Genomic DNA, 23,462 nt, shown 5'->3' on the forward strand with positions numbered 1-23,462 from the left:
CACTAATGGCACATCTTCTGTTGGTGGATCTGGATGGAGGACAAACAATAGTTTGGGTCATTTTTTCCTTTGGTTAAAAGCTGTCAGCAATGTTTGAGCTCAAGCTGCTTTATACTTGCAGCCCCAAGACGAGTTTTCTATTCATTATCCAAGTCTGTCGGCCTCCCACAGCCCAGAAAAATATCACCCTGACTTTAACTGATGTGTAAGCAGTTTGCTAATCCCTCTGCAGTCAACACGCCAATAATTCAGTTCAATCATATTGTTTAATTGATGCTTTTGACTTTTATTACACAGAGTGCCAACTCTCAATGAGCACAATTGCAAAGTGTATAAAATAAAACACAAATTTTTACACACAATGCAGCCAACTCTGCTTGATCCTTCAAGCGCTGTAAACTCAACTGATCAGTCATGTGACCTGGCAATGAGTCTTTAAGCACGCTCAATCATCCGGGTAAGGAAAGAGAAGGCAGAGAGCCCACAGCATCACTCAGGAAGCTCCAACGTGTCCCCGAGTTCAAGGCTCCAGGGCGTCAGGCTGTCAGTGGCTGCAGCAGATTTTTCACAGTGCCGGATCACACAGCCTGTTCAAACACTGACTCAATGTTGTCATGGAAATAGGCTCCTTCATTCAGGTGGCAGAGCAGATGCAGGCAGGTAAAGGACAGAGGAGTGATACAGAGTGATGATCAGACCAGGACGTATAACTCGTGGTCTGAAGTGACACAACGCTGTCACTGGACTTGTTCTGTATGAAGACTTTTCATTTACACACTTCCTCAGACTCACAGAGGATTAATCACGCTCTCAGGAAAAACACAGCAGATAAGATCCAAGGACCAGCCTGAGCGCGCAGCATGTTTGAAGGCTGACAGGCTTGGGCTCGAGCACTGGAAAGATCCGCTCTCATGTTCAGTTTCTCAATAGTTTCTTGTGAGCACATCGATTACATTTTACTTTAATACTGCAATTAAATGTACTGAGATTGGTCTTCATGAATAGGAATGGCTGACCTGGGAGTGCATACAAAAATGTCACATGTGACGAGGTGTAAGATCAGAAACAGCTTAAAAAAGGTGCTGTAACAGCTTCCTGTCAGGTTGGGGTTAGCATGAGTGCGTGTTCGGGCATCAGAGACTTGCTGCTAGGATCTTGGCTCGGTTCTCTTCGTACTGGTGCAGCATCCTCTGCAGGTTGTGGTCAGCAGGAATCACCTGCAAACACACACAACATTCTTAAATATCAGGAAGATCAGTGTTGGCTATGAGGGAGTTACTCGACACAGAAAGCAGCAAAAACATGGCTCCAAACCAGATTAAAGCCTGTGTTTTGGGGGAAGCGGGGAAAACAAACAATGATACAGTGTCTCTACGCTGCACTAAAGGACAAACCTGGATAAAACTAATTGTAGGGACGGCTTTCCCAAGCGTTCTTCATAGTGGGGTTGAATATGCTTCATCACAAAGCAAGGTTTGAAGCGTAATCCTGACAGCAGACAGTCTTCTGAATCAAAACAGAGCTGGTACTGCAAAAGAGACGCCTGAAAGCTGAAGGCTCTGCCTCTCCTGTGGGGGCTGAACGTCCCTGTCACTGCAGTATTTTGGATCAACTGAAGGCTTTTCAGGGAGTTTTTAGGACATCCTGATAAGAATGAATATGTCCAGCCTCGAAGTAATAAATGCATGAACAGGAAGAACACCACTACACAGGCTCTTCTATACAGTGACCAGCAAAGATCTTCTAAATGAGTGGATAGAGCTGGATAGAAAGAATAGAAAACAGTGCTCGTATGTGTTGTGTGTGGATGGGTGAATGAGGCATACAGTATGACATGCTTTGAGTAGAAAAGCACTTAATAAGAATGAGTCCAATCACACTGACACAACTCGTGCTTCAAAAACAACTTGGGTCAATCAGACCTGGGAGTTTGGGCCCAGGTTCCTCGTCGTGTTTCTAATCAGTGTGGAAGAGTGCACCGTCCCGTCCTTGTTATGGGCTTTGTTGCAGCAATATTTAGGTGGGTGGCATGAGACAAGAACCCAAGGTTTCCCCAAATCATTGTTATCATTCACTGTGTGTGTCTGTGGTGTGACAGTGAGTGTACTACCTGAAAGCAAAGCTGTGCTCGTGTGAACACTCACCAACACAGGAGCAGGAACAGGCCAGGAGCTACGCCTGATTAGCCACTCCTCATAAAGCTGGTGAATGGACTCAAGATACTCCTGGTGGATGGACACACACACACACACACACACACACACACACACGTCTGAGAGGTCTTGCATGGTTTGAAATAGCGACAGCTCACTGCTGATATTTATGGGCTCCGCAGTTTAACAAGGATTTTATTTAAGGTCTTTTTATCCGGAACGACTCTAATTATTTGGGATTTTAAGATTCATGTTTGCTGTCCCACTAAACCTCTTGTGAAAGACGTCCTGAACCTTACTGACTGTTTTAGTCTTGTTCAGTCGGCGCTCCCTCCCACGAGCATGGACGTACTTTGGATTCAGTCTTATCTCGTGCTCTGTAATTATGTGATATTCTAATTTGCACTTTTGGTAAATGGACTGGTTCTTATATAGCGCTTTTCTACTCTGAGCACTCAAAGCGCTTTATACAACTAATTCATTCACCCATTCACACAAGCACTTCTAAGCTCAAGTGCTAAGTATCTAGCATTCATAGACATTCACACTCCGATGGATGCATCGGAGAGCAACATGGGGTTAGTATCTTGCCCAAGGATATTTGGCATGCAGACTGGAGCAGCCTGGGATCGAACCACCAACCTTCTGGTTAGTGGCTGATCTGCTCTGCCACCTGAGCTACAGCCACTTTTCTGATCACTGTCATAATTCAAATTTCTGTGCTGACCAGTTAAACCTCTGTTACCTGTGCGTGAGCTCTGCATCATCACTCCTGCTGGACATTTTTCTGCTGTTTCAGAATATTGGGGCCTTTATTTGGGCATCAGCCAGGCTCTGCTCCCTCTTCTCCAACCTGCTCACAGGCAACGTAAACGCGACAGCATTTCCCCAGTTTTGGCTTCCAGTAAATTTTAGATTTGATTTTAAGCTTTAATTGTTTGCTTTTAAGTCTCTAAATGGGTCGGCTCCCTCTTACCTCTCTGAACATACTCCTAACAGAGCTTTCAGGTCTTGTTGTTCCTAGAAGCAGACTCAAACACAGAGCAGGCCGGCCTTTACGGCGGCTACATCGTGACTTTGGAACGCTCTCCTTTTCGCATTAGGACCTCCCTAACACCGAACCTGAAGACACGTCTTTATTCCCTTACTGTGACTCTTTTCTTTGTTTTTGTGACCTGTCTGTTGGGTTTTTTCCCAGTTTGTGCAGCACTTTGGTCAACCTGTTGTTTAAAAACATACTTATAAATACACTGACTTGAATTGACAGGACGCCTGCTGTAAACTTGTCATGTATGTTTTGTAGTAGCAGTTGTCTGGTAAGGTGTAAATATTGATGCCACCTCACTGCAGTCCATGTAGTGAAGCCCCAGGTGAACAGAAACTGGAGCTAGGAGGAAGCCGTGTGCTGACGTGTGCTGCTGCTCACATCTTTAGCCTTTTGTTGCATCTCTAGGAACCAGCTTCATCTTTAAAGCAGAGCTCCGGCATTTGTACGCGTTTCAAACAAAGTGTTAAATGCCATTTGCCTTGACAAACCTCAGATTTTTCACCGTGAGTTGGAAATGTTTTCAGATTCTCTGGAGTAGCTTTGTGGTCACTTCAAGTGGTCATTAGATTGGCACTACTGTGCAGCTGTCTGTGTCCCTTTGAATTGACAAACTTCAATGAAGTGAAGCACAAGCTCCTCACCAGTGGAATGACTTTCTCCTCTTCTCTGCATCGCTGCTTTAACCTTTCATGGCAGGTCTGAGGAGACGTCTGCAGGTAAACTGGAGCCAGGGAAAAAGCCAAATATGACATGTATCATTATTATTACTGCGACTACATGAACTCATTTCATTACATAGGAATGCCATTTGTATAAACACACAGCCTCAAAGACAGAGGTCAGTTCTCATCGTGTACATTCAGACGTGCACAGGATTCGTGCTTTGTTTCTTGATGCTGAGCTGCAGCAGGTTTGTTTGTGTTGTACTCACCAATGAGATCAACAGGAATGCAAATGTTAGCTGTAATCCAGTCAAACCACTCGCTGAGAACAGCGTAGTCCACCTCTGGCATTTTCCCACTGGAAGAAAAACATGAAATAAAACTCTAATTCTACTCAAAGCACTTTATAAACATGTCTCATTCACTCATTCACAGGTTCTATCTGACCTAACGAGCTTGGAAAGAAAACCGGCTGGACTTCTTAAAATGTCTTGAAGACGTTTCAGCTCTCACCTTAGAAGCATCTTCAGTTCTAAGGTCTCACAGTGATTTCACCCAGAACCTCCGCTGATAATGACCCACGCCCCATTTCACACGTTGGCACATGATCACTAGCGGGTCAACAACACCAACTACGGCTTAAATACCCGGGACTCTCCACACATTGGAGGTTCAACCATAGACTGTAGCAGTCAAAGATCAAACCATCAACGTTCTGATTAGTAGGTGACCGTCTCTACCTCCCGAACCACCCCAGCTCTCTAAATTCCCAGAAATGTCAGAAATGCTCAGTTACAGGTTGGATGATTCATTTGAGACAGTTACATATTTTAAATGAAATGTTACATTTTAAGTAACTGCCTTCTCTGTTTACATAGCTGTGGCTGTGAGGCACTTTGGCCATTACTGCAAATCAACATCTGGACTATTTCATGGTAAGACTTGGCTACAATGATGCATGACTGAACACGACCTTTACATTAAAGACATGAAAACAGATGCTGAGCCTGACTGAAATAACAATCCATCCTCTCTGTCTGTACATAAATCACATGCACAGGTTGCGCACACTCTCCTACTTCAGCGCTGCAGGGCTGTGTTGTGCGGCAGAATCCATCGCTATAGTTCAGTTGAAACTGTGTGGATGATCCGTGGATCAGATTACTGTACCTTCTGAAGAGATTCTCCACAAAGATGTACTTGGCGCTGAAGAGAGATCTCTCCATCATCCTAACAGGAGCTGCCTGAAACCAACAAGAAACAGCACGTGTGCCAGCGTATCTGTTTGCATAACCAGTGTACAGCCATCAGTGTGCTAGCCCAGGCTATATGGGTGTTAGCATGCAACAAAACAAGCACAGAGTAAACCAGCTGTGGTGCTAGCTAGCAGGACACTTACCACAGCTGACAGGTGTCGATCCAGCATAGTGAGCTGAACGTAGGTCTGTAGCGTGATGCCCCAGCGCTGAGGATCCTGGTACATTAAAGCCTGCGGGGACAGAACCTGCAGGTGAACAGCTAGACTGACATGCAGGGAAGTCACACTACCAACCAGCACTCAACACATTCCCAGAGCATTTGATAAGCTTGACCGGACTCCTGAGGAAGGATCCTGATGGAAGCGGGAGTATACAGAGACAATCCATGGTGTTTACACTCACCACATCTCATCCCAAGTCAACACTGTTAAGTACCGACGCGTTAAGCACCGGCATGTTAAACACCGGCGCGTTAAGCACCGGCATGTTAAACACCGGCGCGTTCAGCACCGGCGTGTTAAGCACTCCAGCATCATAAAAGCACAAAATGTTTTGGAAGAATCCTTCCAGCTCATTTCAGCTCTGCACACTGACAACACGGTCATGTACGTTACCAGAGGGTTGTGCCCTCGGACATCTCTCCATTTAGAGATTGGCTCTGTAAGGACCTGCAAGAAAGAGGCAAGGAGAGAGGAATACATTCGTGAACAAATGGTATACTTGGAGCTTGGTAACACTGGAAATCTTGAATGCACACAGCTACACTGCACAAAGACCGACTGACCTCGATACTGCTGGTTTTGCTGAAATATTCCAGACATGTTGTCTTCCCACTGGCAATGTTCCCCTCAACACAGATCTGAACACAGCAACGTACAGGCAGACTGTCAGACACTGCTGTGAGTCTCTGAATATTCATCAGTTCCACTGAAAAACTATGGACGATCCGTCCCACATGAGAATCTGCTGTCCACATTAACATTCACATCATTCCCAGCATGCACCGAGGGGCAAACTCAGATTAAACATGGAGGCTCACCACTGCTTTCCTGTCCTCTCCATCCCGCAACAGCTTCCCTTAGAAGGGAGACAACACAGTCAGACTCGATTTCACTTCCTGTAAGTGTTATTGGTTGATTTGAAGGGGGCTCAATACTGTGGGAAATAAAAGATAAAACCTCAAAGAGCTCGTTTTTAACTGTTTGTTTCCCCACATGTTCTTATGACGCTATTCTGAGTCACTCCCTTTTCATCAGCTACTGCTGGCACAGCACACAACACGTTAACTGACTGCAGATACTCTGTAGGCTACAATTAACCTGAGTTCAGACTGAGGTCAGATCGCTGCTGTCGATCTGTAAGCACCGGGGCAGACATTTGAACCCGGCTGGTTAAACGCTGCTTTAAAGCTCGAGTTCAGCACGGGTCTGATGTGTCCTGACAGCGGCAGCACTGACCTGCAGCCCCGGGCCGTGTCCCGCTGCGGGCTCTGGACGGGACCAGCCTGAATCCCCCGGCACACGCTTTCCTCCACCCGCTCCATCCAGCCCACAAACATGCCGGCGCCACGGCACGGCGAGCGGACACGAGTGTGACACACACCGACATCAGTGTGCCATGTCAACAGCCTGTACACGCTCCTCTGTACTCACCACACAGGAAGAAGAAGCGCCGCATTTCTTCTTCGAATTATAAGAAGCCGCATCACTGTCAAACAGCGCCACCTACTGTACTCTCCCCGTGTCCACATGAACGTGTGTGTTCAGCTTCCATCACTGACACAGTGTTAAAAAGGCCGAAGAAGAAGAGGCGTAGTTTTTCTCCAGAGCAGATCCGCGTTATTACACATGACAGCTGACCTGCACACTGTGTGTAGCCAGAAACAAAACGTCAGTGGGGAGCTATGGAGGGTAACTGTGTAATGTATTGTCCGATAAAAGAGCTAGCTGTTAATCGTTTCATTGACCCGGAGCGTAGACATTGTAGACTCGGGCCAATAGGAGCGCCGAATCCCACTGTAGACGACCAATCGTCTGCTCGACGGAAGTTGCGTCACCAAAACAACAACAACACGAAGCGGAAGGGCGAAGAAGTCGGCAAGTCCGCTATTTTTTAAACGGAAACTGGCATTTCTTCTATGTTTACGTCAAGTTACAGAGTCTGGATTTAGCGGAAACGACGCTGAATAGCGCGTTTAACCCTTTTTCTTTGTGGTAAATGTTAGCCGCGCGCTAGCCGCCCATTTCTAGTCTTTTCAGTGGCTACACCTGCTTTCCGTGGCTCGTTACAAACGATCTGAGATATATGAAGTAGTAAGCGTATTTAATGTCATACTAGGCAGATTTACCGCACTGCCATTTACTACGCATTTACCCGTGTTTGGCTATTGTCAGTACATCTCGCTCGTTGTAAACTTCCTTTAAACATGTATGATTCCAGCCTACCGGATGGGCACTTTTGACTTTTTGTAGTTCAGTTCACTGATTGACTCTCCTGCAGTGCTGTTTTCCTGTATTCATCACCTTTAATAAAGTGTCCTGTGTTACAGTAACAGTGAGTTGTGGATTTACTTAATGAATGCCTAAGTTGGGCTTTAATCTGCCTTAGACATGTGTTTTGTATTTTTTTTTATTATTAAGTTATTCTCTGCCAGTAGGTCTAGAAACACATAACAGACCTGAACCAAAGAAGCAATGTGCACATGCAGGCAAAGACAAGTTTTGGAAGTATTTGTACAACACATGCCTCCGCAACAACTTCAGCGTTTCCTGGAATTGATTAGGAAACACTAACAGAGCTATTATGTGTTATGTGAGTCAAATTTCCCCAGATAGTCTTGGTTGACTGTGAAAGCCATGGTGTATGATCAGGCCATTTTCATAATCAACTATTCAGTCTATTTGTCACAGGACAAACATAATCTCTCATAGCAAGTTTGTAATGATTTTACAACTCTTTTACCTTTGACAAGTGAACTCTAACATGTCTGTCTGTAAATGACAGTGTCATGAATAATCCTTCAGTTTTTACCAGTACAAAAGTAAAACAGTTACATTGTCTCATCAGGAGAACCTAAAAGACTCCTCTTATGGCTAGTCTTTGCACATGATAATCACAGAAGAAAGAAAGGAATTGATTTTCAATTGCGCTTAATTTCAGCCTGTTGGTTCAAAAGAGCCAAAAGAAAATCCTCATCGATGTTGGAGTAAAAACTAGATGCTTTTATTGGAATATACACTGATAATGCTTACTGTCCTGTCATTGTAAACCAGTCAGAATACATAAATAACACATTGTGATCATGCTGAAGACCACAGACAGCAGTCCAGGCGTCAGGTGGGATAAAGGAGCTGGAAACATCACCTGACAAAGAAAAATCAGACAACAAACTGAGTGAATAAAAGAAGGCTTCTTCGTTGCACATTTTTCACCAATCACAAGCCTGTTCTTTCACGCTAGACTTTCGACCAATCACCGATCAGGATGAATTGCACTGCTGTACTGTGCATCCCCGTCCGCAGAAGAGGGCGATAAAGGAGTGTTTGCACACCGTAGGAGGAGAAGAAGAAGAAGTAGCGTTCAGTATGGCCGCAGGTTGGGAGGCAAAGCTGCAGCTGGTCCAGAGACACGTCCGCGCTTTCCCAGACTTTCCCAAGAAAGGGATCCTGTTCAGGTAAGACACTGCGTTCTTGTTTGAACGGCCCAGCAAACGTAAGGTCTCTTCGCTGGTCTTACGCGAATAGAAACGGGTCTCTGAGAGCTGTAACCAGGTGCAAAGGCACGTGTCAGACCCCTGCTACCAGGAAGCACACTTTGCCCCCACAGTGAGCACTTTGGAACAGCCGAATAGAGTGTGTGTGTGTGTGTGTGTGTGTGTGTGTGTGTGTGTGTGTGTGTGTGTGTGTGTGTGTGTGTGTGTGTGTGTGTGTGTGTGTGTGTGTGTGTGTGTGTGTGTGTGTGTGTGTCGTGCAGTGCACTTCAAGTTAAAGCAACAGCTCATGTAGTCTGTCATCGATACCAGCTCAGTCTGGTTTTGACGAAAGTAAAGCCTCCCGAAAGCTCATCTATGACCTACGATTGTTTCCACAGCCTGAGCTTGAACTTCAGACAGTGAACGGCCTCAGTGATACCCGCTGAGCATGGGTCAATATCAGTGTGTATTTCAAAATAAAATCCCTTTGCAATCTTGCTGTCAGGATGCCGCAATGGCTCAAAGCACTGAAAGCCTTCACTATAGTCAGAGAACTGCTCAGAGGTTAACTTCAGAGGCCTTTGAACATGACGATGAGCTGTTTAATAAGGAATACATCACGCAAATGAATATGAAACAACGTTTAACCTTCAGGCTGTTAGTAGTTTTTGACGGTGGCAATATTTTCTTGCAACACTTTGATGACTGTGCATGAAAATTGCCACTCAGATCTGAATGTTGCAGACACAGAAATGATGATGCAGGCTTAAGACGTCCATGTAGTTTATCTGTTACAGTAATATAATCGGGTGTCAGCCTTCCAGCAGTGAAAATGCATACAGTGTTTTCTAATAGTACTCCCTAGAGGTAGCATGTAAAAAGTAGTCCACCCAACACAGAGCCCAGTGACACTACAACATCCAGCTACAGGCTGGTTCAGTTCAAATAACATGCAGTATTTGTTCAGTTAGTACTGTTGCATTATAACTATGCCACCTACAAGTCAAAGGCTGGGTTTTGTCACTCCAATGTCAAATATAGATCAGAAATCAACACTTTGCATCTCTAGGAAATGAAATCTCTCTGTGGAAATGTATGTTATAATTCTGATGTGTATCCAAAAGGACTGGTTACTATTTAAGCCTGACTCTTTACCTGGAGGTCCAATCCCCCCCAGTAAGTAGACGAACCACTATTCCTGCTGAGCCACAGCTACTCCCAGTATCAGCTGATCATAGGAATTTGCTGATATATCAGTATTGGGATTTATAACAGCTGATAAATGGAGACAGAGGAGAAAACCCTTCAGCATGGTTTCAGGGTGTTCCTCCTGTGCTCATGTTGCATTATTTGTCTATCAGAGGGTGGCTTCCCTCAGAAAGAAATCAGCCACCAAACAATAGCATGAGTCTTAAAAGTCCTGTAACTGCCAGGCTGTAAATGCTACAAACTGTTGTGTCTGAATCTTGCAGAGATATTTGTCCCATCCTCAAGGATGCAGCTGCCCTTAAAGCAGTAATTGACCTGTTTGAAGAACATGTGAGGAACAATCACCAGCACGTGGATCTGATTGTAGGTAAGAAAAACAAAAGCAGAGCTCTGAAACTGCTGTGCACCACCTTTTAAAGGTATCTTTAACACACCTTAAACATCCTCTCAGCCAGCTGTATCTCATGCTTGGTGTTCGGAAAGTCCACTTTATTTGTGCAGCTGTGTGAGATATTGTGTGTTAACTCCTGTGAGTATAGTGGTAAAGCATGTACACTCCATCAGATACTTCTGTTCAATATTTTTCCATCACTTGTTCTTAGTGTAAGCTGTCTTACAACGTCAAACATGAGGCTGCCCTCGACCCAGCTCCTCAGCAACCTCCAACAGCTGATCAAACAGCTGATCAAAACAGCTGCCAGTCTCAAATGAAAGAGTTGAGACTGGCAGGAAGCCGGCCTGTACCTGCTTGCTTCCTTATTTTATTTATATGTTCTTAAGCCAGTCAGGTCCGTGTAACAGTCAACAGCACACAGTGATGAAAGTGGCTCTCTTTTTATCTGGTTAAGTTACCATGGTAACTCATGCTGAAGTTGGCTGTGTTCAGTTTAGGTTTAAAATTGCCTGGAAAGACAATATTTACATTGACTCTGTTCTTTATTGTGCAACATATGTGTGAGTTAAGCAGTGCTGTAATTAAACCATCACAAACTGTTGCATTATCACAGGATTATTTGTGTGATGTAGAAAATGTTGTGTTTGATCCTTAAGCTGCTGCTGAGTCTCTTTTAGTCTGTTCGAAGTGCAGCTGCTAGAGTACAAGAATATCTGTTACAAACTGAACTCCTTTATCAGGCTGTGGGACCGTGAGCTTTACTGTTTCCATGGATCCAGTTTAAATGTGCAAACAGCAGCCCTGAGCACGCTCAGACACACAATCGTTCACAGAGGATTAAGATAATCTTATCTGCAACAGTGTTGCAGTTTACTGTTGTGTTTCTATAGAATTCTAATCATTCAATCACAGTCATCATCTGATAACGTCTCTGGTTTGGTTCGGGCAGGTTTGATGTTATTGTGTCCTTTTAATGTAAATGTTGCTCCTCCCACCTCATTATTGCTGTTTGTGTGTGGCAGGTTTAGATGCTCGTGGTTTCCTGTTTGGGCCTCTGCTCGCCCAGAGGCTAGGTGTTGGCTTCGTCCTGGTCAGAAAGAAAGGCAAACTGCCCGGAGCCACTGTTTCTGTCTCTTATGATTTGGAGTATGGCAAGGTAAAGAACACAAGGACACACTCTGAAAGGTTTGTTTGTTTGGAGGGCGGGCAGGATAAAACTGTTAGAGATGAGGTACTAAGGACAGTCCTCATAAAAGTGGAGGAAATATGTATTTTTGGACATTTCACTGCTCGACTTCTTCATCCCCACTCCTCTTTTCCATGGGGCAGTTGAACGCATCCCTTCCACAAGCCGTATACAGAGACACTTATGGAAATGTAGACACTATGAGCCTATTCTGCAGACAAGGCAGAAATATCTTAGACACACCTTCAGCCTTACTGGCCTGCTGTAAGCGCTGCGTCCTATAGGAAGGATCCAGCACCACAAACCCAGGATGGGAGGGTTTGTTTGTTGGTTAGCTGTTTGTTTGTTACATAACAAACAAACAGTATACTAAGACAATGTCAGCTTGTTTTCACCTGTGGAAGTGGAAAATAAGATCCAGTTGAAGTGCATCCTTTAGATCCTGTAGTGCTAATCACAAATATGTGCAGTGCAGCTTGCTGTCATATTAGTGTTTTTGTTTCAGTGACGTGTCTGCACAGCAGCTCAGAGATTCACGTAGAGAGACAGAAAACCCACTGCTAGATATCATGATGCAGAAATGAGTCGAGGTTTACAAGAAACTCCGTTTGGCTCCTTTTACTGTTACTTGAGATAAGAAGTTTAGTCTCTGTTGCATCGTTGAGCTTGACCACATTCAGATCTCATTAAAAATGGTATTTACTCTGTTCCTCCAGGCAGAAGCAGAGATCCAGGAGGATGCTGTGGCTCCAGGACAAAGGGTCCTGCTTGTCGATGACCTCCTGGCTACTGGAGGTGAGAAATTGCCCAGTTTAGATGTGATTCAGTCCGACTGAGACATGAATACAAGTTATGTTGCTGAATATTTCCCCTTACTGGCACTTCTGCTTTTACTTCAACATTAGATAATCCGTGTAACATTATGGATGCCCACGAGGGGGATTCAGAGTTCACAGAAACAACCTTCATGACAGACGGCAGCTCTGATGCGTAGCGGTCGTTTCTTATGGTTTATGAAAGAAGCTGCACAGCTCGCTCGCGGCTGACACACAGCATTAATATTACTAGAATCTTTTTCCCCCAGTCTCATGTTGTGACTCTGGTTTGACTCTTTTAATTAATGGAAGCTTTCCTGTCTTGAAATGGCAGTGATGAAAAGTTGGACTAGAACAGGATGGTCCTGTCTGGGCAGTGATGCGCCACTAATCGTCTTGACTTTTCATACTTTGTTTAATCTGTGATGATTTTCCTTCACTCTTCTCCCATTCCTGGTGAACTCGGCTGTTGCCTCCTCCCCTGTTTTGGCCCATAGTCGTGCACGTCCAGCGAGGGGCAGTTACATTTTGGAGGTCTGTCTGTGAAACCCCTCTGAGACGCATAACGTGAACGGGACCATAAGTTAGGCTAAAGTCAACCCAGGCTGTCCAAGCTCAGCTTGAAGCGAATGTTGTTGTGCGCGAGACACCTTTAAGCTTTCTTTCAGCTGCAGCAGCAGGGCTGTGTAATTCAAACACAGGCTTACTCTGCATTCATACATCGGTCCAGAAATACTAACAGTTGCTGTTTTGGGTCATATTGATCCATTAAAAATGTTCTTTTTATTGATACATCACAGAACGCTGAGGTAATGAGGTCTGAGAGCTCTCCCTGGAATGGGGACGCTGTTTTCTGGAAGACTGAAAGAAAAGTTACCTGACAAGCCCAAATCCTGCTTTGCACTGTAGTCTTGGGTCCCCCTGCTTCAATAAAAACTCCGTGTAGAGAGAAACAAAGCAGATTGGGCTGTTAGGAGTATCGGTGGGATGCGTGACTTTCTTTGGACTGATTTCTCTTAGGAAGTCTGCCTTTAAGACATTGACATGTGTGTATTGCAGGGACGCTGCATGCTGCCGCCGAGCTGATGAGGAAACAGCAGGCTGAGGTTCTGGGCTGCATGGTGGTCATCGAGCTCAAAGAGCTAAACGGCATCGACAAACTCAAACCACACAGAGTCTTCTCCCTGCTTCAGTACTGAGGACACTCGACCCAGACAAGAAATCTTAGTTTTACAGTAATTTTGTTTACAGGGTGTAGCTGCGCCCCGTTATTTTAATGGGATGTTACTGGAAGTACAGTACGTCCAGTGTCTGAGCAGCATCCAAGTTTACTTTCCCTCGGCTCATTAGTGTCTGGGGCCCTGCTCCAGAAGGCAGGGTGAGTTTGACCCTGAGATCAGAGAAGTCTGGGTTCATAACGTTCAGGCGTGACGACTCTGCCACAGGAAGGCAGCTGCTAGTCACGAAACATGAACAACTGTGATGGAAATAACAGGGAGTGCAGATGAGACTGAAATGACTAAGAATACAAAAGATGCAGCACATGAACACGCAGCAGCCTCCGTCAACTGTAATGACTGAAAAAAGAAACTGGAAATGACCAAAACCAGCTTTACTGGGTGTAAGTTTGCAATAAAGTGTACAACACATCTGTGTCAGTCCAATCATGTAACATCTAAAAACAAACACTGGTTATCACTGATGACTAAATGATCATCATGGTCTATGCTGGAACATTTAAACCCGTGAGACAAGCTTAATACTGGTTTAGAATCAAGTGTGCAGCTTAAATTGTCTTTGTGTGCCAGAGTCTTGCAGGCCCTGCCCTCAGCTGTGCTTTGCTTGAGGGTGAGTGTAGTTGTAGAGCACAGCAGCTGTCATGAAGCAGGTCTGCTTACACATCTGAACACGAGCTGAAACTCCGGTTTGGTCACAGCAGCAAAGTCAGTCATTACCTTTACACTGATGAGTTACATCAGCCTGCAGCTGTTTGAATGGACCCGTTTTCTGTATCAGTAATGAGAATATCAAACACCCACAGCACCCTGTAGCTGTTGAGCTGTTTGTGTCGAGATCCCCTCATGACGAATCCACCATTTGTGACAGCACACAAAGCTGGGTGCAGCTCTTCACTGTGTTTCTTGAACATTATCATCAAACAGTGACTCTGAATCTAAAATACAAAATGAGTTTACTGCATAGAAAAGTGACACTAATAACAAAGTCAGTACATCCGTGTTACACTTTGGATAGAAGGGAAAAAAACAAAACTGGATCAATGTTTCGAACAACTCAGCACAAGCATGTCAGGAGGACTCCTCCAACTCCATCGATGTCTTATCCAAACGAGACGAACGTGCCAAAACCTGCGGACAACCACTGAAACGTGCTAAAAATACTGCGAGGCGGTCACGTTAAAGGCCACCGGGCCTCAGATCAGAGTCTCCTCCTCTCGGAGTCTGCTGTTCACAGTGTCCGTCACAGTGCTGAGCTCCATGTTCTTATTCAGCTTCAGGTACAAGTCCTTCCTCACTGTGTGAAGAGTCAGCCAATCACCAGCCACTTCTGCCAGCAGATGGATGTGTTTCTCCATTTCACCTGTTGATTACAAAGGATCAGCCGGTCAGCTTCTACCTAGTGAATACGGCTCTACCTGGTTCAGTTTTCTGCTACATTTCTAACAGTTACAAACACAGAAACCCTGTGTGGAGGGAGATCTCAGCACAAGCACCACATTGTTCTTGTTTCGTGAACCAACCTGTGCTCAGAGCAGATCTGTAGCTTGCCACCATCCGGTTACACGCCACCTCCATCGTTAAAGCCGGTTTCTTCTCTGCAACAAACACACTGCGGAGAATCCGTGCCAGCTCCCCAAGTCGTGACATCATTAACAGGCGCTCCTCCTGCTTGTTGTTACGAGTCATGACTGCCTGGAGCTTCTGTGCCTCCTTTGCCCGAATCTGAGGAGAAAGCAAAGTAAACTATAAAGATGTGTTTTTAGCAGCTGTTGGAGACAAAAATCACATCTTAAAGAAGCTCCAACAGCGTTGTGGTCGACCCCCCTGAAGAACTGTGTGCCCGGTCTACCTACCCGGTCCAGCAGAGACTGGGACACCCCTTTCAGGGCATTTGGGACCGCAGGGACAGCTGATGTTTGGGGGACTGTGGGGTTCTCCTGGGATGTTGGCTCTTTTTGAGCAGCTTTGTCTTCTGTCTTCAGAGCCAGCCCAATCAGAGCCTTCTCCATCTGAACACACACAAAAAGCCAACACATTTAGCGTTACAGTAATTATACTAATATAAAGTTCCGTTAAAGAGCATCATGACAATCCCCGGCAGCCTACACCTATTGCAGTGTAACTAAGGGAGGATTCAGGGTCACCGGTCCAGCCCTAACTTTAGCAAAAAGGAAAGCTTGAATCTTAAAAGTAGAGATAGTGTCTGTCTCCTGAAGCCAAACTGGAAGCTGGTTCCACTACTTTTAAATACTCGAGGAACAACAAGTAGGCCTGCAGAGCGAGAGCGAAGTGCTCTAATAGGGTGATATGGTACTACAATAATGGATTGCATTTTATAAAGCGCTTTTTGGGGCCCTCAAAGCGCTGTACAATTCCACTATTCATTCACACACTGGTGGAAGCAGCTACAGTTGTAGCCACAGCTGCCCTGGGGCAGACTGACATTAAGATATGACGGGGCACAAATATACAAGAATTTGATTTTGGATTTCCAAATATCCAACTACGCTCTCTTTCTTGTCCCCATCACCCAAAGAAAGCAGTCCTACATGTTGGATGGAGCACACGTGCTGGTCAAAATGACAGTAAGACGTTATTGTGACTACACCCACTGTTACTAAGTAGTGCTCACCAGTTTCCTGGAACTGAACATACAACTGAGAAAAATGCTGAATTAGGAGCTGCATCGCTCCAAAGGGATCGATGGTGGTAAACTGTCAGTCAGCATGTTCACGCAGACGGCTTTGATTAAACTTGTTCCTTCTGTCCTTCACCCTCATGAACAGTAGGAGGTGATGCGAGTTTACAAGTAACAACACAAAACACGCGACGCTGGTCTGGTGGCAGACTCAGGAGGGGCTACGTGATTAACTGAGGAGAGGGGAAACTGATGCAGAGTGTGGGTATGACACAGCTGTTTAATCGTGATTGAGGTCAAGTGTTGAACTGACAGCCCTTCACTGGAGTGATTACTGCCCATGTGACCTTCAATCTTTTGAGACGACGCCACAAATGTGTGTAAACAACACCTGAAATTCAGAGTGCTAACACCTAACAGATATTAATCTCGGACTACAGTAAGCTCATCGTTTACGCAGAAGTGTGAGAGCGGCGACACTGCTGCAGCACCTTAGGTGTGATGAGTGAGCGGGCCTTGTCGAGCACCTCCTGAGCTGTGGCCAGTTTCTCCGGGCGAGGAGTCTGAGGCAGTGCGCTCGTATGGACGGCTGGCACAGAGTCCACATTAAAGCGAGGATGCCAGCGGGTCAGTTTGTCTTCTGGAACCAACACTGGGGGATCCAACGAGGACAGGAAAACCTGCAGGGAAAAGGAGATTTAGGCAAAAGTTTGAGACGACGACAAAAAAGTAACTGCTGTGTGACTTATTAAAAAATGAGTGAACCCAAACTAGAGCAGCTGACCTTGTGGTGCTGTTTGACAATGGAAAGCAGGCTGTTATGGAACACGCGTCTTCTCTCCAGGAGACGAGAGGCTGACAGCACAGGTCGAGCCTCGCTATTTTCTGAGGAGAACAACCCCAAACACCCAAATCAAAGCCATGTACTGAGGGACAGTTCACAAATATGGTATTTGGAGAAAAGTGGTTGGCTGAGCTGAAGGTGATGTGCGCTCTAACCGGAGACGATGATGGGGTCCACGGTCAGCTGGTAGCTTCCCTTCTTAATGCTGCTGTTGAAAGCTTGGATGTGTTTCTCCTGCCGGAACGTGTACGCCTCAGGAAACACCGTCTTTATCTGACCCACGTGGCTCTCTTCAAAGCGCCTCAAAGAGGAAAGAAGTCCGTTATCATCTTTAGCAGCGAGCCACACAGGTCCAACGAGCCTTAGCTTAAAAACACACGAAGCTGCTGACAGCTGGAACCTTTCTAGCACAAATAACAGGACTGCTGACATATTCCACTTTCCCACACATTTTCAGCTTTTGTCTCACGAACTCATCTGACTAACCGAACGCTTACTTGTGCATCATGTCCTGAACTCCCCGTTTGATCTTGGTGAAGGTCGCGGTCTCGCAGCGGTTGTACAACATGGCGACCACAGTGTCCATGCTTCTGAACATTTCAGCCAGCACCTTGTAATGGTAGGGGAGCGAGAGGCCTGGGGGGGCATCTTGAGCAAGAGTGTGGTACCGCTGATACGCTGGCTGCTCGGTGCTGGACACACAAGGGAGGACATTCACTTTAACATGGACTAAACAAAAGCTCATCTTTGGGGAAATGCAGCTTACTCTCACTTAGCTCTGTGCACATGTGCTCACCTGTCCTGAGCACGGGTCTCAGTCAGCTCATGCTCCGCTGCTGCTTTTGCTTCCTTCCTCTTCTGAGCTTTAGCTGCAAGCTCTTTGGCCCGAGCTACAGAGAGCTTCGGGGTCTTAGCTTCAGCAGAGGCCGAAATGATGGTTTCAGGAACAGCAGAGGAGCTACTGTCAGGCACTAAAGATGGAGAGGGTGTAGCTGAGGACGCAGTGGCAGGGATCTCATCTACACGCTTCTTAATCCTCAGAAGGCGTGACTTGAGAGCAGCGATGTCCTCTTTACCCAGGACCTGCCAGAAATGGAAAAAGGTGCTCTCAGCTAGGGCTGCTCAATTAATCGAATTTTAATCACGATCTGGGCTTTCAGTGAAAATAATGGTGATTATCATTTTTGCCATAATCGAGCAGCCCTACTCTCAGCTGCGACCAAAACACACCAGACCAGAGGTCATGTGTGCAGCCCTGCCCCCCACATGCAGATTAGCCATCATGAGTGTTTCTCTCTCACACACAGTAACCTTTGTTAAAGAGAGGCGTGTTTCAGATATGATCAGGCTGCTCTCATTGTTCCAGTCTGAACACCGATCGGCTTATTCAAACTGCGGAGACTGAACCCTCTCAGGAATGATATTAAATCACTTAAGATATAAACAACATTCCCGTCACAGGGTTAGGGGTAGACGGCATAGAAACATCTCGTTTATTCAGCTGAGAAACATCGTGAGATTCAGAATGCCGATTTAAAGCCAGATCAGTCCAGAGGAGCAAATATCCAGACACTACAAAGATCTGAGCATGACGAAGAGTACACAAAGCCTGCAACTACAGAGTGAAGGCAGGACAAAGCCTGTGGGTCTGTGTGTACATGCACACGTCTGTTACCTGTGCCGTGTCTGCGGGCAGCTCCAGTTTCTTCCTGGCAGACCGCCTCGCCGGCCTCTCTGCTCCTGCAGCGGCTGCCGGTGCTCCGAGATCCGCCTGCCGCCTCTTCTTGGCGGTGCTGTGCTCGACGGCTGCGGCGGACACGGTCGCTCCGAGGTCAGCAGAGCCCCGCTTCGGGGTGCGGGGGCTGGAGAGGGGTTGCTCCGCGCCATGGTTCAGCCCTGCGGCCTCGTCGATTACACGGAGAAACTCTTCATGAACTGTCGACGAACACGAGAAGGCGCTGCGTGGCTCTGCCGGCTTCGTTGGGCCGCCAGTGGCTTTCTTCGTCCGGGAGTAGAAGTCGGTAACCCGAGCCTGAGACATGCCGCTGGCCTCACAAGCGAACACGAAAACAAAACGAGGACGAGCAGAGCCCCTGCACACAGACGCCGTCTGCAAACGTTCTCCGGAAGTGCGCACACTGCACAGGAAGAAGAAACAAATTTTCGCGCGAAATGAATAAAGCCACGCCTCCCCCGGTCCTCTTGGTCGGAGGGTAAACCAGGACTGGAGCAGACCGTGGGCGGGCGTGTTCTTCTTCTGTGTAAAAGTTGTCCACACGCTAAACACGGGCTTTGAGCGGTGCTGTGGATCAACACGTCCGGTTTCTGTTTGTGAAAGTGTAACTTTACCTGTCTAATCACCATGGTTACAGCAGGTGATCACTTTCAAATCACGCCACCTTCCCGATAGTTTGCTGCGTGTTTCAGTGACAGCTCCTCCTCTGCGGACACAAATAACACCGGTCCACCCAACCTTGTGGGTTCACACAAAGGGAGAATCTGTCTAACAAACCACAGTAAAGGTAATGAGAATATTCGTGCTAAATATTATGCAGTTAATCATGACAAAGTTCAAAAGGGACATGAATGTGGAAGCTATCCTGAGACTTCTGGGTCACGTGCTAGAACATTTTGTCATTACTGGACAGCTCTACAAGGACTTTACTTTGAAATGGGAAAATGTTGTATTTGTTTCTTTCAAAGGCAAAACGGAAGATGTATACTTTACAATAAATCTGTTAGTTATCTTAGCTAAATGTTATTTCCAGAAATGCAAATACAGTAGCCAAAAGCCTAATTTTAAACACAACTATACTGATAATTGATTAGTGGATCACTTAATAAAAAGGCTATAAAAACAATTACTATTTGTACTAATTACAAATTATTTGAATGTAGGCTATGTAACTTTTTATATTGCACCCCCTGGCATGTGTTAATTATGTTCAAATACATTCTCTGTATACTGTTGCTTAATAAAGTTGGGGTTTTTTTTGGGGGGGAGCAGAATAACACCAGATCACAACCACGTCACTGTGTGTCGACAGGGGCGTAATTTCCAGGGGGGTTAGGGGGGGTCAGATTTATTTATTTATTTAGACAGAGAGACCCCCCAAGGTTTAGCACAAAGTTGCGCTTACGAGCAGTGAGCTTTGAATGGTCCACAGCAGCCACTCAGCCACAGGATGACTGAGTGGACTGTGCGCCATTGATCTCTTCTGTGATTTGCAGCTGGAAGCTGAAAGATAAATCTGCGGCAACATCTGGAGAGAACAAGTCGTAATTTCACTGCTTTGCAGTCAGGAGTGGCTGCTGAGCGCCACGAGTTTATTTCAATTAATATCGTTTTTCTAAGTCATCACATCAGGATCAACGCGGTGACCTCTCCACGCCGGTGCTGCATCACCCTGCGTACGCAGAGGGGCGCTACCTGACCGCGTTATTATACGAATTTTGCCAAACTTGACGTGAGGAGCGACCTCAGGTACCCCCAAGTACTGACTGACATGGATCTGACACGGGAGAGTGTGAAAGGGTCATTAGAAGAAGGACTGAGTGCTGTGAGCGCTCTGCACGAACTTTAACGCGCAGTCAGACTGCGAGAGAGGGAGGCGACTGTGAGCAGCTGCAGTATGAACGCCCCTCACACGGACCGCCCGTGAATCACTTTTTCCATGTGCCGCGGAGCCGCCTCAGCCCGGCCTCCAGCTTTCCCTACAGAAGACCCCCTCCCTCGGCTCAGCGCGAAGCGGAGCTTCAGTGTGAGTGTTCACGTTACGGAGTAACGGCCCGGACAGCGATCGGCCACCTTAGACCAAATGGAGTGCGTCTGACATCGAGCCAGCCTTCGTGCCGTGTGCGCGGCGTTGACGTGCTCTGCCATGGATCTTCAGGTGGTTGTCTGGCTCTTCTACTGCCTTCTGCTGCCCTCCGGCCTCTTAACAGGTAAGCTGAAAGAGAAGCAGCTGCACTGATGCCAGCACAGCGGCTCTCAGCTTGTCTGGGCTCGGCTCCGTGACGCACTGGGAGTTCGCCAGGGAGTCAAAACTCTCCACAAGTTTGACAGAAGTCGTACAGGCCGACACATTTCCACACTGCGTTTATATTTCAGAGGTGTTCACAGAAACTCTCAGCCCTGCGTGTCACACAGCGGCAGAGCTCTCAGTTTGGCTCAAAAGTGTCACTGCTGCGCGTGCACGAGCACGAGCTTTTCTCCAAGGCGCTGATGTGGAAAACACCAGTTCACATTAGGTAACTGAACTGCTGCATGCACTGCAGGTTTTCCTGAGCGTGAGCGGAAAGTAAGTGTGTCTATTGCGCGTGTTAAAGCTGCCATCCTGTCTGGGCTGTGGAAAAGCTTGTTTGCGCCCCCGTTTCTCAGTCAGCCATCAGTTTAACAGTGGACATGATGAAATGCCTTTCAGTTGGGGCCTGCAGGAGAGAAGACGACCCTCAGTGTGTGGGACAGACAACAATCCAGTGGCTTGTTGGGTGGTGGGTCCTTGCTAAAAGCAGTGTGTGGCTGTGGTCTCCAGCAGCCCGCTGACACACCCTGCACTGACTCGACTGCACTGGTACTTTCCTTTACAGTTGTGTAAATATGACATGTTGGTGACGGTCATTCGTAGTATGGCAGCTTTGTTGGGAGCAGTGCCATTACTCAGCGGTTCATGCAGACGCTGTTTAAAAATGAAGGGTGTAGCTGTCCCAAAGCTTTTGGAAGAATGGTCTCCTGAATGTTGCTGAACACATCAGCAAACAGTTCATACTGCCATTCTCCTCCTTTACCACCGCTGTGTTTTACTGCTACTCTTTCATAAAGACCTGCAAAAGGCTGGGTCCTGACACGTGTTTGTCTTCTTGCTCGCATGTTCACCGCAAACTTCTCTCAGTTGTGGTTTGAATCAGTGGTGCTGTTCTGTAAAGGCAGTCCCACACAGGTTCCTGCACGCGATACACTGCACTTCTCTGAACAAATTCCTCTGAGAAGAATCACAACAAAGTTGTGATTTTGAGCATATAGTCAAAGTCTGAACTGTTGGCTTGGTTTGATCAGGTTCCCAGTGTGAAGCTGTACTAATATCATGGAAAACTCTGGTGATCACAGAGCCTCTTCTTAGGAAACACAATAATGCTGATTCCTGCACAGAGCCCTCTGAATGCCATGGTCACATATTCAGTTAAAAATAACTACTGCTGTTTATGGATCATTTACACTATCTATTCTGTTTCACCCAAATCCATGTAGTGATCCTACAAAAATAATGACTCTTTTCTGTCATTTAGGGATTTTCCAAATCTAAATGTTTTTATGCCCAATCTGCTCTGGTTTAGGTTAGGGGTGTCATTCAGCAGAGTTTGTAACAAGTAAAATTAATATTCTGCTCAGATAAAACAGGAAGTGTATGTTTAGCCTAAATCCAGCTGGCAATCTCAGAGGACAAATGTCATAAGTTGGAATGTTAACAGTCTTACTGTGTGGGGCATGACTACTGTTGCTATGAAATGTTGGGAGACTGAGAGAAACAGAAACAGTCTCCGGACAGGATGCAACTTGTTACAACTTGCAACATTGTGTCTTTAAACAGTTCACATTGTGATACAAAGGAAGTGAAACCCGACGATATAACAGCCAAGAGGACATTGCATCAACATTTCCTGGAGAATTACCCTCATCCAAACAAACACTTTGTGATCCTGATCATGTGTCGCTCTTCACACTAAAATTTAAAATATTAAGGGTGGTTGTAGCTCATCTGCTAATCCCAAGGCTGGTAGTTTGATCCCAGTCTGCCAAAGTGTCCTTGGGTAAGACACTGGACCTTGGGAGAATGTTTGATAGAAAGCACTTTTATGAATATTGTTTGTAATCAGTTGTTTCAAAACTCGTGGTACATTGACTTTTTATGAACGTTAGTGACAGTGATTTATAAAAACATGCAAACGTACATGGAAGTACAGCTTCAAAGCAAATATTTGTTGTGAGGACCTTAATTTTTGATAGATAGCTGGCAGATCAAAGGAACAATGAGACAGGAGCTTCTTGTTGTTGGGAGTGTATTCCAATGCTCACAACCCAGAGTTGACAGATTCCTTCCACCTGTTTCTTTGCAGAGACAGTAAGAAAGTCCATTCCTTACATATAATGATGGATCAAGTATCAACAACAACAACTTTATAAGGGTTGTGGAATAATGTAGTTAAAGTTTACACAAGTACACTTCACTCGAGCGTGTTGAACATAAGTAGCGAGGTGTTATTTTAGGTTTCGGTGAAAGATCTGAATTAAAAAAGATGAGAGGGGAAAAAAAGCGCAGTACCACTG

General features: G+C 46.0%; 4 protein-coding genes across 11 annotated transcripts in view; 2 read left to right on the forward strand and 2 right to left on the reverse strand.

Moving 5' to 3' along the window:
- Positions 1-247: 247 nt before the first annotated feature.
- On the reverse strand, positions 248-7,103 carry tk2 (thymidine kinase 2). Of its 4 annotated transcripts, none has more exons than XM_040005095.1 (10): positions 6,775-7,103; positions 6,162-6,199; positions 5,907-5,981; positions 5,737-5,790; positions 5,263-5,352; positions 5,034-5,107; positions 4,133-4,221; positions 3,843-3,922; positions 2,145-2,225; positions 248-1,217 (listed from the first exon to the last, which is right to left on the reverse strand). In XM_040005095.1, the coding sequence occupies exons 1-10, from the start codon at positions 6,797-6,799 to the stop codon at positions 1,134-1,136; spliced, it is 690 nt and encodes a 229-aa protein (XP_039861029.1). In that variant the 5' UTR covers positions 6,800-7,103; the 3' UTR covers positions 248-1,133. The 4 variants fall into 4 exon arrangements, with proteins under 4 accessions (XP_039861029.1, XP_039861027.1, XP_039861030.1 ...); XM_040005093.1 differs by lacking the exon at positions 6,775-7,103 and adding an exon at positions 6,580-6,768; XM_040005096.1 differs by lacking the exon at positions 6,775-7,103 and adding an exon at positions 6,580-6,688 and having other exon boundaries at positions 6,162-6,277.
- A 1,261-nt stretch (positions 7,104-8,364) lies between these two features.
- On the forward strand, positions 8,365-14,066 carry aprt (adenine phosphoribosyltransferase). Its single transcript, XM_040005097.1, has 5 exons — positions 8,365-8,795; positions 10,286-10,389; positions 11,439-11,572; positions 12,319-12,397; positions 13,477-14,066. Exons 1-5 carry the CDS (start codon positions 8,707-8,709, stop codon positions 13,614-13,616), a joined length of 546 nt encoding a protein of 181 aa, XP_039861031.1. The 5' UTR covers positions 8,365-8,706; the 3' UTR covers positions 13,617-14,066.
- Positions 14,067-14,130: 64 nt separating this feature from the next.
- On the reverse strand, positions 14,131-19,607 carry cdt1 (chromatin licensing and DNA replication factor 1). Of its 3 annotated transcripts, XM_040005091.1 has the most exons (10): positions 18,813-19,603; positions 17,934-18,220; positions 17,635-17,829; positions 17,293-17,438; positions 17,078-17,178; positions 16,785-16,973; positions 15,509-15,664; positions 15,176-15,377; positions 14,808-15,015; positions 14,131-14,777 (listed from the first exon to the last, which is right to left on the reverse strand). In XM_040005091.1, the coding sequence occupies exons 1-9, from the start codon at positions 19,176-19,178 to the stop codon at positions 14,849-14,851; spliced, it is 1,809 nt and encodes a 602-aa protein (XP_039861025.1). In that variant the 5' UTR covers positions 19,179-19,603; the 3' UTR covers positions 14,131-14,777; positions 14,808-14,848. The 3 variants fall into 3 exon arrangements, with proteins under 3 accessions (XP_039861025.1, XP_039861026.1, XP_039861024.1); XM_040005092.1 differs by having other exon boundaries at positions 14,131-15,015; positions 16,821-16,973; positions 18,813-19,607; XM_040005090.1 differs by having other exon boundaries at positions 14,131-15,015; positions 18,813-19,602.
- A 921-nt stretch (positions 19,608-20,528) lies between these two features.
- The window catches only part of piezo1 (piezo-type mechanosensitive ion channel component 1), an 86,332-nt gene continuing 83,398 nt past the window's right edge, over positions 20,529-23,462 (forward strand). Inside the window, exon 1 of one of the 3 annotated variants that reach the window (XM_040005089.1) lies at positions 20,529-21,082. In XM_040005089.1, the coding sequence (XP_039861023.1) occupies positions 21,019-21,082 (64 nt within the window). In that variant the 5' untranslated portion in view covers positions 20,529-21,018. The remainder of the gene's footprint in view (positions 21,083-23,462) is intronic. The other 2 variants (XM_040005088.1, XM_040005087.1) reach the window with 2 other exon arrangements.

Source organism: Simochromis diagramma, unplaced genomic scaffold (genome assembly GCF_900408965.1).
Source record: "Simochromis diagramma unplaced genomic scaffold, fSimDia1.1 OVJJ01000309.1, whole genome shotgun sequence".
Classification (NCBI taxonomy): domain Eukaryota; kingdom Metazoa; phylum Chordata; class Actinopteri; order Cichliformes; family Cichlidae; genus Simochromis; species Simochromis diagramma.

Excerpts from the sequence above, each read along its gene's own strand:
- tk2 (XM_040005093.1), bottom strand. The coding sequence starts at position 6,730 with ATGTCGGTGTGTGTCACACTCGTGTCCGCTCGCCGTGCCGTGGCGCCG. Across the intron at positions 6,200-6,579 it reads GACACGGCCCGGGGCTGCAG|GGAAGCTGTTGCGGGATGGA; the intron begins GTCAGTGCTGCC and ends CTCCCTTCTAAG. Across the intron at positions 2,226-3,842 it reads AGGAGAAAGTCATTCCACTG|GAGTATCTTGAGTCCATTCA; the intron begins GTGAGGAGCTTG and ends TCCATCCACCAG.
- aprt (XM_040005097.1), top strand. The coding sequence starts at position 8,707 with ATGGCCGCAGGTTGGGAGGCAAAGCTGCAGCTGGTCCAGAGACACGTC. Across the intron at positions 8,796-10,285 it reads AAGAAAGGGATCCTGTTCAG|AGATATTTGTCCCATCCTCA; the intron begins GTAAGACACTGC and ends TGAATCTTGCAG. Across the intron at positions 11,573-12,318 it reads ATGATTTGGAGTATGGCAAG|GCAGAAGCAGAGATCCAGGA; the intron begins GTAAAGAACACA and ends CTGTTCCTCCAG.
- cdt1 (XM_040005091.1), bottom strand. The coding sequence starts at position 19,178 with ATGTCTCAGGCTCGGGTTACCGACTTCTACTCCCGGACGAAGAAAGCC. Across the intron at positions 16,974-17,077 it reads TTGTCAAACAGCACCACAAG|GTTTTCCTGTCCTCGTTGGA; the intron begins GTCAGCTGCTCT and ends TTTTCCCTGCAG. Across the intron at positions 15,016-15,175 it reads CAGATCTGCTCTGAGCACAG|GTGAAATGGAGAAACACATC; the intron begins GTTGGTTCACGA and ends TGTAATCAACAG.